Source organism: Lolium perenne, chromosome 3 (genome assembly GCF_019359855.2).
Source record: "Lolium perenne isolate Kyuss_39 chromosome 3, Kyuss_2.0, whole genome shotgun sequence".
Lineage (NCBI taxonomy): Eukaryota > Viridiplantae > Streptophyta > Magnoliopsida > Poales > Poaceae > Lolium > Lolium perenne.
This window is the reverse complement of record NC_067246.2, coordinates 224580444-224597337: the sequence shown is the minus strand read 5'-3', so window position 1 is coordinate 224597337 and position 16894 is coordinate 224580444. Positions and strand designations below refer to the sequence as shown.

The 16894-nt window shown below is 42.5% G+C and overlaps 1 protein-coding gene across 3 annotated transcripts in view; it reads right to left on the bottom strand.

Moving 5' to 3' along the window:
* Positions 1-1204: 1204 nt before the first annotated feature.
* Positions 1205-16894, bottom strand: part of LOC127343509 (uncharacterized) — a 30051-nt gene continuing 14361 nt past the window's right edge. For 2 of the 3 annotated variants that reach the window (XM_051369637.2, XM_051369638.2), the window contains 10 exons: positions 12561-12669; positions 11884-12317; positions 7616-7685; positions 7279-7461; positions 7154-7207; positions 3004-3096; positions 2849-2914; positions 2721-2767; positions 1911-2585; positions 1205-1759 (listed from right to left, as the gene is read on the bottom strand). In XM_051369637.2, the coding sequence (XP_051225597.1) occupies positions 1372-1759; positions 1911-2585; positions 2721-2767; positions 2849-2914; positions 3004-3096; positions 7154-7207; positions 7279-7461; positions 7616-7685; positions 11884-12317; positions 12561-12669 (2119 nt within the window). In that variant the 3' untranslated portion in view covers positions 1205-1371. Of the gene's footprint in view, positions 1760-1910; positions 2586-2720; positions 2768-2848; positions 2915-3003; positions 3097-7153; positions 7208-7278; positions 7462-7615; positions 7686-11883; positions 12318-12560; positions 12670-16894 lie in introns of those variants that run through there. The other variant, XM_071828358.1, reaches the window with a different exon arrangement.

Genomic DNA, 16894 nt, shown 5'->3' with positions numbered 1-16894 from the left:
CAGCCAATACCATACAAACCTATGTGTCATTACTCATTACAAACTTCCGCTCCGATCGCAACTACCATGGCTTTCTCCACCTACCTCAATACCATAGAAATCTATATTTAGATATATCTCATGGCACTAACAAGAAAGCGAAACTTCACGTCACGCCCTCATGAAACCTCATTGGCTGGACACAACTGGATCGATTCCAATCTAGATATCCAATGGCGACATGTGGCAAACAACGGAGATATACGAGAGGAAGACTGGAACTCATCAGTGACTAGATCAAGGAGGCTGACATGAAGCAGATCGTCAACTTGGTACTCGAAGATTAGCAAGGCCAAACCACCTTTGTTCGCACAAATCGGCTCCGTGCAACCCCCAACCGCGTCGTCGTGGCCGCCGACGAATCTAGGCAGGGTCCTAGACCCACGGCCAGCCACCTCCACCCACATCAGCCCCCACTAAGGTCACCCGAGGAAGGTTACCGCCACCTGGTCGGGGGTGTCGCCCCGACCAACGCCCGCAACCGCCCATGTGAAGTTGTTGCCGCAACCTCCGCTTCTCAGCACCGGTGACCGCCACCACCTCGGCCAACGTCAGCGGCGACAAGGAAACTACCCGAAGGAGCTCTTGGCGGCGGCTAGGTTCCCGTCCCGGTGTCGTCCTAAGGGACAACACAGGAGCGCGTACTCGTTCGTCCTTCAAGCTCAAAAAAACGAGAGGTGCTAAGGCGTTTGCTCCCTCATCTAACCCTTAGCAAAACTATTTCGAAAACTGACTCCTAGATTCGGCGCCAACCAAAATGAAGCGGAAATTATGCAAGTCGGTGCCAAGAAATTTCGCCCAAAATGGGCTCAATGGGTTTGATGCCAAACAAATTGACGCTGGCCTCACTTTGGCGTCATCTACCGTGACGACGACCATATTTCAGCGCTGACAATACTTGACGCCGATCTGCACTAATTTGTCTCCATTCTAGCTGACGCGCGAACCCAAGGTCAGATTCTAAAAAAATTTAACGAAGGGTAAGGGATGAGACATTAGTTTTGGCTAGAGATCAGATTTGTAATAAATAAATACGCAAAAGCAGGCGTCCAGTGGCCTTGGTGGATTGCATGCGTCCATGGTTCCATACTTCCATTGTGTCTGGTACTTATACTTAAGAAATCTCGCTATGCTTTATCGGCTGACATGAGTGGCACAATGATGGTATAGAATAAAAATGCATTAGTACTGTAGTACACAAAACTTGCCAGTAGTGGCATAGCGACACTTGTTTTTGCGCAGACTACAAGCAGCCTCTACTAAAAACAAGCGCACACTACGGCAAAAGAATAATTGAATATCGCGCTTGGGACTGGCGAGTGCCACTAGCTTCTACACGGGGGAGACGGAGAGGAGGAACTCCGGCATCAACCTCTGCAGCAGTATGCCGCACAAGGGGCAAAGTGGGACAGTAGGCGCTGATAAACAAAGCGATCTTTCGTCGTAGATGGCATCCAAAGGGGAAGCTGTTGTGGAAGTGAAGAAGGTCTCTGGTACCAGCTTGTCGACCGTTCCTCCGCAGCATACACAGTACCATGTTGGGTCCAGAATGGAGCAGAGGCGCATCGATGTTGTGCATCTCAACAGTTTGTGCCTTTCAGCTGGGGCGGTTGCAAGATCTCTGCCTCCGCATAACGCTACATCAGGTGACTCGAAGCCCACTGTTGCGGAGCAGTAGGGGCAGGTTTCTTCTATGGAATATTCACACACCGAATCAAGCCTGCAAGATCAAAACAATTACGATTTACGAAGACATATGGTACCCAGATTTTGTTTCACTGAACTTGTAAAGAAACCAACGCATGTTTTATATTCTTTCAGGAGAGAAATTGGCTATGGTGAATGATCAATGAATTAGGCACAATGGATACCTGCTCACAAAGTCTTTGATCCTTGATCTGAGATAGTTAAGCTTATTATGCACTTCTCCACTATTTATAGATACCCAATAATCCATCTGGGCAATTCCAACAGGAAACCACCTGTCCTCATTAGAGGCGCCCTTGAGCAAATATGCTATTCGATCCAAGACAGCAGCAAAAGTGAAAGCTACAAGCCTCTCCTGCAGCTCTGTTTCACTGCTCACTAGAAGATTGTTCCAAAAATCAGTCTCCGCATTGTTACCATTTTCTCCACCAGGAGAATACGGTGCATGATCGCTAAGCATTACTTTCCTATTAATGATATTCAGCAAGTGTAACTTCCTCAAGCTGGCCTTGGACATCATGTCCTTTCTTGAATGATACAACATATTGATAGAACCACACTGTCCATCATCTGAAAACAAACCTAAGACCCATTTATGCATTAAAGCTTCCAGAAAGGTTGGTGTGGATTTCTTGAGCACTTGTAGCGCAGCTATGGTATCCCATAAGGCCAGCCCCGTCTCACCATTCTCGTATTTCTTCAATGACCAAAAAATGTTGGATCCCCACCATAAGAAGTTAGTGGCAGATTGTTGAGTACAGATAGGAATACCGTTGACTAGTGGAAGACCAAGGAACTGACCACCAATCCAAATGAACTCAACCACTGCTTTGTGTGTCCTGTTGTTTCATCAAAAGATTGTTCAGAAACTTATAATGACAAGCATTCTCTAACATTATCTCCAATGCAATCATTGTATTAAAATTTTGAGATAGGACACCGGTACTTCTCAGTGAGCCTGTAAATAAACTCACCTGGCTTGATACATCTGATCTAAAAGATTAGGATCCAAGCTGTGAACCTGAAGGAGACAATTTTCATCAAGTGCAAAAAACTGAGCAGTTGAGGAACAAATGTATATATGAAGAAGTCTACAGCATACCACTGCAATCATTAGTTGCCCCGGTGCAATTGCAAGTCCAAAACATTGATTGGATACTTCTGAAAGCTGCATAAACATTGCATATGCCAATTAGAAAGAAGAAAAACACACACATTTAGAGAAAAATGGGGAATCCAAAGAGGCTGATTTTTTACATCTGTTGACACATTTAGCTCCTGAAAATTTGTGTGCACAGGAATCTCTTCAAGTTGTTTTTCCCTGAAAATCCAGCAGTGTGCAGAATTGTCCTGATAAAGAAGAAAAATATTAAGCATCAGCATGAAAACAAGGTTTATGATAACAGTGTGCAGCAATGAACAAAATCTTCAGCTTTTCAAGATATTAAAAACATATATGATAAAACTGAGACAACTCCACCAGGTATCTCGGTCAATCAAAAGTACACTCATAAACTTTCAGCCAAGAAATCTCAGGTTGACACTATCAAAAGGTATCGGTATCTCGTTAATCAAATGTAGATTCATAAACTTTCAGCAATTACAAAACAGAGTTCGGATTGATAGTATCAAAAGGTATCATCACCAGCACATGGCATTTACCATAACCAGGTGACTAGCTTCCTAGCTTTAGAGATTTTCACCATAGGACCATGCTATGATTTCCTTTAAACTCATATCCTCAATTATTTATTTGCGTCAATCATGACCACATCACTTCAATGACTTCAAACCAGGACACCAATTTATTTTGAATTTAATAAAAGAAAAATATGTCAATACTATACCTTTTGATACTATCAATACCGTGCATTGCTACGACCCCTAGTTTTTCTCGCAATATGTCAATACAATACATGCAGAAATTCACGTGTATGGATATTCTAAAAACCCATAAGGTTCTACCTCATTTCAAGTATATATCGACAACCGATATAATTGACATTATTTGAATATGAAATAAGCACTCAACTAATTTTTTTTTTGATTAACTAATATCTACTCTCGATGCTCTTTGGATATATTGTGTTCTATTTCATTTTCATGATATTTTAGCAAGTCTGCCAACAAATTCTTCCGCGGCTTGTAGCCATCCTGCGCAACAATACTTGTCATTCTTAGTGGAGAGGATTGCTCGAGACGTCATGTATCCCAGATTGGCCATGTTGTGGTATAGGGCACGAAACACGTGGTTGCTCAGCTTCTCTATATCGGTGACCTCACATGTCGAAAGCACACAAATACCTTTAGGGAGCTGGATGTTCCCTTCCTTAGTTTTCTCAGTGCCAATGTGACAAGCCTTAGTTGGCCTCATGCTCGTGACAAGCCTTAGTTGGCACATGGCACTCTAGAGGTACGAACTCCGCAGGGTCGCGTTGATAAGCTGACAATGTGACCATTTCCTGACTACCGGAAGCAACTGCCTGAAGTCTCCACCAAAACACGACATTCTTCCCGCCGAAATGCCGCTCCTATCGGCCCATGATGTCACACATGGTGTTGTCTAGTGGCTCAAACATGAACACACAACAAACATCAACCAACAAACATCCATGGAATATATCAAAACAAATAGTTTAAGATAAGCAAATGGGCCTATAAAGTAAGGTTCGGACTGTGAAAACCAAACGATTTGGCATTGCCATACTACAATAAGTTGGTAGGGTCAATACATTAACACAATGATGATAAAATGAACAGGCAAAAGGTTGTACATCTAATCACATCTTGAAGAGCCCACGTAGGCTTGGCGCTGATGGTCCCGCGCGGATGGGATCGTGTGGTACCTGCGTGAGCATCCTCCTCAAAAACGATCTGAAACTCCTCTCCATTTTAGGCATAAAAGCAATGAGCTTCTCTGGATCTCTCGCCTTCATTTCCTGGTCCACTTGCTAGGTTCTCATTAGGCACCATTGCCTTCCTTAGGTGTACGATTCAGTTTCTCTCCCAAGCACTTTGTCATCCATCTCACATAGCTCCATGGTCAACTCGGTGTTGCCCTCTTCAGATTCTCTACGGTAACACTTGAAGTCTCATTCATTTTCATTTCAGCGGCAAGATTATCATCTAAGTAGACTATGTGGTACTCCAAGTCACCCATCTGAATAGCCATCCAATCCATCCCTACACGATCTCCACTAGTACTGTTTGCTGTCACATCCTGAAAGCACCTCCCAAAATATTGTTGGGATACTTTCGAGAGTTCACTGTAATGGCAACCCCCAAGGAAGGTGATGATAGCATATTCGGTGACAAACTGGCGGCCGTGACAACTTTGCACCCGGAGATCATCGTTGGCTCATTGAGGAAAATCTGAGGTGACGATGTGTCAAGGACAGAGACACAGGACATAGTCTTCTATCGGGGTAGCCCCAACTGGGGTACTGGCGTAGAGATGCACTGGCCCGCACTGTCTAGACTTACCGCTAGGAGATACCCTATTATTCCTTTGCAAGGTGCTTTGAGGATTGGACAGCCAACAAGACTGGTTGAGGTCGTGTAGGGGTGGATTGGAGAGTTATAGGATGGATGACTTGGAGTGCCACATAGTCAACTTAGATGATAAATTGAATCTGCCGTAGAAATCTGAAGAGGGTAACACAAAGTTGACCATGGAGCTATGTGACATGGATGACAAAGTGCTTCCAAGAGATACTGAATCGCACACTTGAGTAAGACAATGGTGCCTAAGGAGAGCCCAGCAAGTGGACCAGGAATGAAGGAGGAAGAAGATCCGGAGGAGCTCATTGCTTTTATGTCTAATAGTGAAGAGGATTTTCTGATCGTTTCTGAGGAGGATACTCCTAAAGGTAACACATAATCCCATACACGCAGGACCATCAAAACTAGATCCGCACTAGAGCCAGTTGTGGGCTCTTCAATATGTGATTAAATCGACCACCATTTGCACGTCCATTAGATAACACCATCATGTTATTGTATTGCCCAAAGCAACCTAATGTAGTATGGAAAATAGCAGATCGTTTGCTTTTTACAATTTGAGCCTTATTAGTCACATTTTCTTATCTTAAACTATTTTTTTGATATATTCAATGGATGGTTGTTGTGTGTTCATGTTAGACAGACGTTCATGTTTGAGACAGTAGAAAACAGAATGTGCTACATCCGGGGCTGACGGGACCGGCTTTTCGGGAAAGATTGTCATGTACTCATGTTTGGTGCGGACTTTAGGCATGTGCTTCCGGTAGTCAGGAAAGGGTCACGCGGTCAAATAACTGACACAACCCTGCAGAGTCCGTAATTCTAGACTGGCATGCGTCAGCTAAGGCTCGTCACCAACATGAAGGCGCATAACGACCGATGGTCCACCAAATACTTATTGAGGGTAGGCAATGACACCAAAGAAACTGATGAGGAAGGCAACATCTGGCTCCCCGAAGAAATTTGTATGCCTTCGACAGGTGAGGTCGCTGATATAGAGAACCTGGTCGACCCTATGTTTCCGCCCTGTACCACAACATGGCCAATCCGGGTTATCTGACGTCTCGAACAATCCTTTCTTCCAACAATGACAAATATTGTTGTGCGGGACTGCGGAAGAATCTTTTGGTAAATTTGTTCGAATATCATGAAAATGAAGCAGAAGAAAATATCCATAATATTGTAGGACAGTATCTAAGGAGTAACAAGGAGTAGATATTATAGTTAATAAAAGAATAATTAGTCAAGTGCTTATTTCATATTCAAATGATGTCAATTATATTAATTATTGAAATATAATTCAAACAAGGTAGAATCTTATGGGTTTTTAGAATATCGTGTGCCTCTGTTTTCATACACGTGAATTTTTGCATGTATTGTATTGCCATATTGCGAGATAAAAAAATAGGGGCTGTACCAACGCTGGCATTCAACTAGCCTATCAAATAAGCTGATAGAGAGTTCAAACTTGTGTACTGGATTAAATTGAACTTGGTGGAAGATGTGGGATCTGATTGGAGCAATCCAGAAATTGTGGTCTTTATGAAAATATAGACACAATATGTAAGATCAGACGTGAAAATCACCCAATTCTGCTGTTACATGCAGTCAACTAGTGAGGCTATGCAAACACAGAATTGCTGCTAGAATAGTACTCCCTCCGTTGCCTTTTAATTGACTCCGATTTAGCACAATGGAGGGAGTACTACTGTAATATAACAAAAAGATCTTTTTTAGATAAACTAAATTTATTTTGTATAGCTCTTTCCAGTATGTAATCAGCAACTAGTCAAAATGCAAAGCTACACACTATGCGTACTTTACTTAACAGAACAAACATATTTTGCTTGAAGGTAGACAAGCTAATATAAATATTTTATGATAAACCTGTATCAGGTAAACTGACCTGGCTGCAGCTGTATAAACATTGACCATCCCAAGTCCACGATAAACCTGTGACCTGAGGCAATGTTAGACATTTAGTTTTCTTTTACTGAAGAGAATACATACTCAAATGCAATGCAACTTTACCACTAGATCATGTGCATGACAAGCACTTGTATTCTCGATCTGGTTTCTACATGGATCCCACGTCCATGTTTCCAGTGATCCAGATACTCTTCCTATTGCCAAATTAATATTAACCCCATGTTGAGGCTGAGCTGGTACGGATAATGAAATTGACGAGACTGGAGCTGACGAGTTAGTGGTGACCTGACCAGTAGAGCATTTAGACTTGAATAACACATTAAAGTCAAAAGACTTGCATGCACATATTCATTGAATGTTTCACCAACTGGTGTCAAATATCAACTGTGTGCATAAGTAAAAAATATAAAGAACATAAAACAAGGCAACACTTATGTACCTCGGTCAATAATGAAAATGGCATTGTACATTGATTTGATCCTTCAGTATTACCTGACCATATCTTCACACTGAAAATATAATATATAATTCTACACGATGAGAAATAAGAGGTTTGCAGTGAACTATCACTGGATCAAAAAGTGATAAAATAATTAGAATATATTTCCAAAACTCGTTTTGGAATTGGATACAGGCTCCAATATGCAACTTTGACGGCAATTTTGTTCACATAAAGATGCTAATAAAAATATTGTTAATTGTGATATTACGAATATATTTTTCAACAAAAATAACAAAGACTTTTGTCCCCAGCAAGTTGGGGTAGGCTAGATATGAACCCAACAGACACACATGGAAACCAAAAAAAATGAATAAGAGAAGAAATAAGCAAAGTACAAGCAAGTAAATTAAGAGAACGACAAAAACATTGCTGATTTCCATGCCTATCAAGAGCCAAATCTCTAGGTACATTCCAATCCTTCAAGTCCCTTTTTTACTGCCTCCTCCCATGTCAAATTTGTGCTTCTGGATGCCTCCATTGTATATGCCCAAACCTTTGAACAAGCTTCTTTTCAATTGGTGTCACCCCTACCCTATCATGTATTACCTTGTTCCTAATTTGGCCCTTTCTTATGGCCACACATACAATAGCATGCGCACACTCATTTGTGGATGTGTTTTCTTTTAGTAGGCCAAAATTCCACTCCATATAGCATCACATGTCTGATTGCCTCGTGTAGAATTTATATTTTGGCTTTAGCGAGACATTCTTTTTAACAGGGATGGCAGATGCTTTGCCGCCACTTCCTCCAACCTGCTTTGATCCACACTTCAGAGACGTGAAAGGAGCCGTGGTTTTCAAGGAGGTGGTCATGGCTATCGTCAGCAATGACATCATTCTGAAGAAAAACATCGAGTGTTTCTATCAAATATAGCGACAGGGAAAAGCACGAGCGAGAAACATCGGGAGCTTATGATCAAATACAAAGCATTTGGTCATACGCTCGGAGGCTACTCTTATCGGAAATATGGTTCATATTTCTGATAAGAGGGAGAGGCAGCAAAAGAGTATTGAATGGATGCAAAATAGGAAAAATTGAGCCTACAACCAAGTACAAGTACTTGGCTGTAGCCTCGGGGGCTACTCCCATCGGGAGCGCTGGTCGCGCACCCGATAAAAATGAAAAAGATGGGAAGATGACAATATAGCGACAAGACAACAAAAAGTTGAGCCTCGGGGGCTACTCCCATCGGGAGCGCTGGTCGCGCACCCGATGAAATATAAGGAGTATCATTGTACATGTTCGAGTTAAAACATAACTCTTCATATACTCCTATCGGGAGGTCAAGATAGTAAGTCATTAATTGACTCGAATAAATATGTCATTCCAGCAGCCGGAAAAGGCACTCGACAATATATTCTCAGAGCGTGTCCGCCACGAAAAAATCTCTGAATGCCGTAACCTGTGTGGCGTGGTATTGCACCCGAATGATGCAAAGAAAAATCTTAACGGACGCGTTAGGTACTCGATAAAACATGACTGGAATTCGAATCATGGTAAGACCTTAAGCGGCACATGTTGAATTACGTCACTATACCGAGGTCGAGTCCGGGGACTTGACCTTGAAGTAGGTTTTTGCAAGATTGCCACGAGAGCAGTTATGGTACCTGATCCGTTAGATGAACCAGCCCCATTTACCATTATCCCTTCACAATATATAACTGTTTTATGGAAATTGTATAGTGACTCGAAGAAATTATGAGTTAATTGTAATGATGGAGATTTTACTCGATTCTACGATTCAAGCAAAATCTTGGGGGCTACAGACATAGGCATCCATAATGGGCCTACCGAAGAAGGTACCCGGGGTTTACTGAAAGCCCACAACCCGAAGATTACAAAATCCGGAAGCCCAATAAAGCGTCGATATGGAAGATGGAGATATATTAGGAATAGAGACTTGTAACTATACGGGACGAACTCAGAGTCTCCTGCTGTTTGTAACTTGTACATCACGAAACCCTCGGCTCCGCCTCCTATATAAGGGGGAGTCGAGGGAGAAAGAAAGGATCGATTCATTGTCAACACAACCCTAGTTTTTAGCAGTCGAGCACCTTTTCGGTTAAAACCTTCGAGATCTACTTGCCCTCTACTTTCCGCGAAACCCTAGTCTACAACTTGTAGGCATTGACAAGTTAATACCTTGTCACTCATCGATACAACCATTGCTTGAGCATTTATCCTAAGTATCAGCAGCTTAGGCACTATTTGTCCTTCTAGACTAACATTTCCCTCTTTGCACCCAACACAACTAAAATCACACATATACTCGGTTTTGGTCCTACTAAGTCTAAGCTTCCTAGGTTCCAAAGTCTATCTCTATAGCTCTATTTTCCTATTGACACCTCCCTAGTTTCATCTACTAGCACCACATCATTAGCAAAGAGCATAGACCGAGAAATATCTTTCATTATGTCGCCTCATCCATCACTAAGGCAAAAGTATATGGGTTCACGGATGACCCTTGATGTAGTCATATCGTAATTGGAAAAGTAACATGCTCACTACCACCTGCGCGAACACTTGCCACAACATTATCAACATATCTTTGATGAGGATAGTGTACTATGTAGCGGCATTTATATTTCTACAATGTTCACCACATGACCGTCCTTGGTATCTTGTCATATGCCGTGTTAAGGATATGCAAAATAGGTATACCCACAACACAGTTTCATACCGGCAAGCCCGGGTGGCCCACAGATGGTGGTCAAGCCCATAGCATGATCGGGCAGCCTAGTTGCAGATAGACATTGAAGGAAGTGTCCACCTAGGATAATGGAAGGTGGCATGCCACCGCCTTAGTTGGAAGCTGGCGCCTTGGAGAACGAGACTTTGCATATGTATTAGTCTAGGACTCTCCTAACCGTACAACTGTGTGACTATATAAGCCGGCCTATGAGGGCCCTTAGGGCATATTGCAATACTCACCATTCTAACGTTCACTTGTTGCCCATATAGTGAATTGTAGCAGGAAGTAGGATCTCGCCGCCCTCTCATGGCGTATTCGTCCACAACGCAATGACATGCCTTCTCCAAGGCGATGCGAACCATATGCAGGTCCTTCTGCTCCCTATATCTCACCATAAGCTAGTGAAGGATGAAAATCAGATTTGTAGTCGATCTTCTAGGCATAAAACCAATTTGGTTTTTACTGAAATACGTCACTCTTTTGAAGCTTCATAGTATAGCTCCTACGATTAATTCATTAGTTATTAGTGAAGTTTTGAATATCTCCTTTATTCCTGGAGATAGGAACTAATGAATTGTTCCTTCACTCTTGAGGCATCTTGTTTAAGCGAAAAATGTGGTTGAATAGCTGCTTAGCCATACTAATGCCACATTTCCAAGGCCAAGGGCCTTCCCTCCTCTCATCCTTTTTAGGGCCTCCTTAACCTCAAGCTCTTGGATCGTTCGCATGAAACACTTGCGGGATCAAAGGAGTCCTCTAGCCCGGGCATAGTGCTCCCATTCCCATTATTGAACAACCCGTCAAAGTAATCTCTCCATTTTCTCTTGATTTCTTCATATTTCACTAGAGGTCGATTTTCCTTGACCTTGATGAGTTCAACTTGGTAAATTTATTTTTCATTCATTAAAAAATCTAATAAATATTACTTTTGCGTAACAAAACTAAACAAATTTTGATATAATATGAGTCAAAGTCAGGGAAGTGTGATTGGACTACATATACCTATGATATCATCTATTTATGAACAGAGGTAGTAAAATATTTAGTTGGTGTTGAAATGACTAGGAAAATTATTTTAAATACGACACTAGTTTATTTTCATCAATGGTTCGGTTTCACATGGTCAAGAGTGCTTCTAAAGCTGTTTTTATATACAAAAAAGCTTCATTTAAGGCAAAAGCATGAAAATGCATGTCTCATGCTTAACAAGGGACTTGTTTTAAAGCACTATGGTTCGGTTTCACATGGTCAAGAGTGCTTCTAAAGCTGTTTTTTTATACAAAAAGCTTCATTTAAGGCAAAAGCATGAAAATGCATGTCTCATGCTTAACTAGGGACTTGTTTTAAAGCACTGGAACTAGCCCAAATATCATGTTCAAACTTCACTGTTGATTAAACACAGTATTATTTTGCCATTTAATGAATTACATGGAGCTAAGTCAAAAAACATATCAAGCAGACAGTATGGCAGTAGGGGAAACGAGGGAAAAGAATTAGTGTGATTGAGTTTACCTTCCATCTGAACACCCAGTTGCTAAAAGTAGCGACAACTTTGAAGAGTCTGCGTACGAAACTTCCCAACTGATGGCACTCACCCATGAGTTATGAGCTTTGAGAACACCGACAAGTATTGGATCTCTCGTGACCATGCAAACATCTATTGTGTAATACTCAGGCTTGCACATTTTCCAAAATGAAACATCCCCAGACTTGGAGCCAACAGCAAGAATGCACCAATTGCTCAACAAACAAGAAGTAGAATCTCCTGATGGCACAACTGGAGACCATGCAACTACTAGAGAAGACAAAATTGCATTTCGACGTGCATACTGTTTTGCACTGATAATAGGGAGACATATGTTCTCTACGTTACAAGAGAGTGCTGCTTTGATATCTTGTGAGCCACCTAGCTCATTTACGGCAATTTCATGTCCAGGTTTGACAATCTAGGAACACAATGGGTAAAACAAAATAGGGTATCAAAGAGATGTTTGGGATGCTTCATAATAGATAAAACAGGAAGCCAAAAATATAGGGTATGAAACATTGCAATTTCAGGATAACTAGTTGTTTATTTGCTAACTGCTAATAAAAAGGATTTTTGACTATTATGACTCAAAAATTAATCAATTTTAACCAAAACTTCAGCCTACAATAAATCTATACATGTGAACACGCAAAGTCCATACCTTTTTCATAGATATCTTCTTTGGCTTGGAGCATGGATTGAGAAAGAAATCTGCATCCTTTGAGGCATCTAAATGACTTTCATCCTCATCATAAACATAGCTTTCAAATCTACAAACAAACAATATACACTAAAATAAATTCAGGTACATATAACACTGCTGGCACTTGAAAGGACATAAAAGAATAAACCTAATAATAGGAACAGAGGGGGGAAATAGAAGGGGTTGCTTGGTTCATGCCATGCACAACTATCAAACCCTACTCATGTTTGACGATATTGGCAGTATATTGGATATCAAATTCTTGGCAAGGTTTTGGTCAAACATTTGCTACAAAAGGAACTAAGAGCGATAATGAAAGCGGTAACTTTTTCGTTACAAATCAAACATATGCCAAATTTGATCAAAGCAACAAAAACTTGCTAAGTGTGCAACAAAGGAAGTAGCTAACCTGATCAATTCTTCTATGATGTGGCGGCTAGGCTAGGAACTCTGAACAAAGCCCCTTATATAGCTCCTTAAGGTAACTCTCTAACTGGGTAAGGTACAGAATAGCCCAATAACTCTTCAACACTCCCCCTCAAGAGGGGTGATAGATATCTATCATTCCCATCTTGTCACATGCTAGGTTGCACTCTGCGGTTCCCAAACCTTTAGTTAAGCAATCTGCAATTTGTTGCCCTGAACTGACATGCTCTATCTTGATGATCTCAACATCACTAAGAAGGTCCAAAGTATACTTTCTTTGGGACAAAGCTATTCCTTTTGCTAACCTGGCCACTTCTATACCAAGAAAGTACTTTAGTCGGCCAAGGTTTTTTATTTTAATGGCCTTACTCAAACACTTCTTTAGTCTTGCTATCTCTCCTTCGTCATCCCCGGTAATAATGATATCATCCACATACACCGCAAGAATGGTAATCTTTCCCTTAGAGTGCCTATAAAAAACTGTCGTTGCACTGTCCGTATCCCATGTAACTGCACGCCTAAATTTGCCAAACCAAGCTCTCGGACTCTTTTAGTCCATAAAAAGATTTCTTCACTCTACATACCTTGTCTGTGGTTTTAGATGAAGAGAAGCCAGGTGGAATTTCCATGTAAACTTCTTCATGTAGATCTCTATGTAGAAAAGCGTTCTTAACATCAAGTTGGTGTAATGGCCACCCAAAGTTTGTTGCACACGATATCAAAATCCTTACCGTGTTCATCTTCGCCACTAGTGGAAAGGTCTCATCATAATCGATGCCATAGTTCTGGGTGTACCATCTTGCCACAAGTCTTGCCTTGTATCTTTCAATCTTTCCTTGTGCATTTTGCTTCACACTGTAAACCCACTTACAATCACTAGTCCTTGATTCGCATCCTGGCCAGGCACGTTGCGGTCCATGTACCACAATCCTCTATGCCTGGTCCAGTCCCAAGTTTCCTGCTCGTTACCCTCTCCTCTATCGAGCACATATATTTGTTAATGGTAACTTGACAATCAATTTGATCAACCACCATGCTGAAAGACACTAAGTTCACAGAAAAGCAGGCACATACGAGATGATAGTTCAATAACCTTAACTGTCCCAACTCCTCTAATAGGTTGTGCTGATATGTAGGGGGATATTGAATATAGGATTCAAATTCTTTCAGATTTCCAGTAACATGTTTGGATGCCTCTAAGTCTAAAACCCATCCTCTATTTAATTGAATGTGCTGCTACTGACATTCTCTTTCTTACCTTTATTTGTGTCGACAAAGTTGGCTAAATTGCCAAAGCTTGAAGTAGTAGCTTCTGGTCCCTCTCTAGGCTCTCCGATTACAGGTTGTTCACCTTCACTCTGTGCAACCATATTTGCCATGTGAGCACCTTCTCCATGCCGAGGACCAGCAACCTAGCCACGACCACCTCTGTTGTTGTTGCCACACCAACCACGACCACCTCGGTGGTTGTAACCACCATTGTATCCTCTTCCTCTTCCCTTGATTGATGTAGTACAGAATCTGCTTACGTGCCCTAGGTAAAACAGTCTCTTGTTTCTTTCCTAGTGGTCATTGCAAAGACAGACTGCATTGGCTATTCGCTGCCTCCAGCATATTTCAGACGAACCTCCTCTTGTGACATGGCTGCAATAGCTTCGTCAAGAGAAGGAAGCTTGGGTTGGTGCACTAAGGCCGCACGTATGCTCTCAAAACAGGGGTTCAATCCCTTCATAAACTTCATCACCCGGCGGCATTCCACATACTGTTTGACAGTAACCACACAATCTAAATGAAGGAGCTCAAGAGGATCATAGTGATCCAAATCAAATCAGCCCAGAGACGCTACAAGTCAGCCCCATATGTCATCATGCCCTTCTCACCTTGATGCAAATCATGCACTGCGTCCTCAATATGCGCCATTAGCATCAGATTTCCCTTACCAGAGTACATTTTTGACAAAGTACTCCATACCTCCGAGGCAATTGGAAGACCCTCAGCTCAAGCAGCAATAGAAGGGGTCAAAGAGTTCAGTTGCCAGGTAAAGATCAAGGAGTTTGTCACACTCCATTTTTTCCAATCAGCACTCTCCTTATCCTCTAGTTCAACAGCGCTTCCCTGAACGTGCCATGCCCAGCCAGGCCCGTTGTCCTCAGAATGAGCAATGCTCGCCTCGAACAACTCAGGTAGTTGCTCATCCCTTCTAGCTTCACTTCATTGGGCATGAGCTCCACCTTCTGCACCACCTCTGCCTGTGGAACATGAGCAGCACCCCCCCTCAGCGGAAGTGCTCTCTACATTCTTGGCCACAAGAAGTTGTGCCAGCTTCTCAAGAGCTGTTGTGAGCTCATCCCCCATCTTCCACAGCACAGCAATCACTCCACGGAACTTCCTCTCCTTCAACAGCTCAGGCCATCCCTTAGGCCGCTGCTACAGTCACCATCACCTCCGCTGCCGGCACCATAGCCACCTCTATCGCCCCTTGCTCTGATACCATGTCGAACAAAGGAAGTAGCTAACCTGATCTATTCTTCTATGTTGTGGCGGCTAGGGTAGGAACCCTGACCAAAGCCCCTTATATAGTTCCTTAAGGTAACTCTCTAACCGGGCCACATGGGCCTAGAAGGTAAGGTACACAACAGCCCAATAACTCGTCAACACTAATTAACTAGATGTTGCCATCTATAAGCTTGGAATCAAACAACACCAAAGTAACTTTCATGCTAATGGGTGGAAAAGACTCTCATATCAACTGTTGACACTCTAAATAATAGCTAAAACGAATAGGATTTATATAACATGTCTACATGTAGGTTTTGGGGGAATTTTTTTGGATGGGCTGGTCCCTTGGACCTCCACACCCTCTTATATATAGCTCAAGTTAGTATTACATCTTCACTCATACACTAGAGTAATCTAGACACTACTACAATACTAACACTTTCTAGAATACTCCAGACTATGCTTATACACTTCATAGTACTCCCGGGGAATATTCTAGACTCTCCTAGGACACTATTACTAATCTACTATACTGAAACCGTCTCCAACCCCTAGAGTAATCTAGACTCTACACTAACTCATACTCCAACACTCCCCCTCAAGATGGGATGGGTTAACCATCATGGCTATCTTGCTACAACTCCATGACTCTCGCTACGATCAGTATGCATCTAGATTACATGCACACAACGATGCCAGTGAGTATTTTACTATAGCTCTTGCTCCATTGGTTGTTAAGCGCCCATTCAACTCCGACCATCCAAGCACTGGCGGAGCTTGAACAAGAAACATGGGCGGGCCAGCAGTTGAAGGGAAGCATGGATGTATACTTTTGGTCAGATATAAGCCTAAAGTCAAGAGTATATGGGAGAAAACTGGGCGGGCCAGGGCCTGGGTTGGTCCCAACGTAGCTCCGCCACTGCATCCAAGCTCCGCCTAACGCGAGTCATAACCATCAGCATCAACTCTGCATCAATCTAGCTCCAACCCCACTTGCGTTGGGCCACCGTTGCCTCTCCAACCATGCGCACAGAATCACAACTGCCTCACCTCAACAACAGGTCCTACATAGCCACAGCCGCCTCACCTCACCGTCTGCTATCCACACTCTCCTGACCTTCACATTTCTTCCATCTCTCCAGCACGGCTGCCTCACCACAACAACAGCTCCTACAGAGCCACAGCCACCTCACCTCACCGGTCAGCTATCCCCACTCTCCTGACTTTCCCATGTCTTCAACACTGCTGCCTCACCTCAACAACAGCTCTTACCGAGCCACAAACACCTCACCTCTATCCACAATCTCCTAACCTTCACATGTCTTCCACCTCTCCAACACGGTCACAACCTTGACCTCTACCTCATC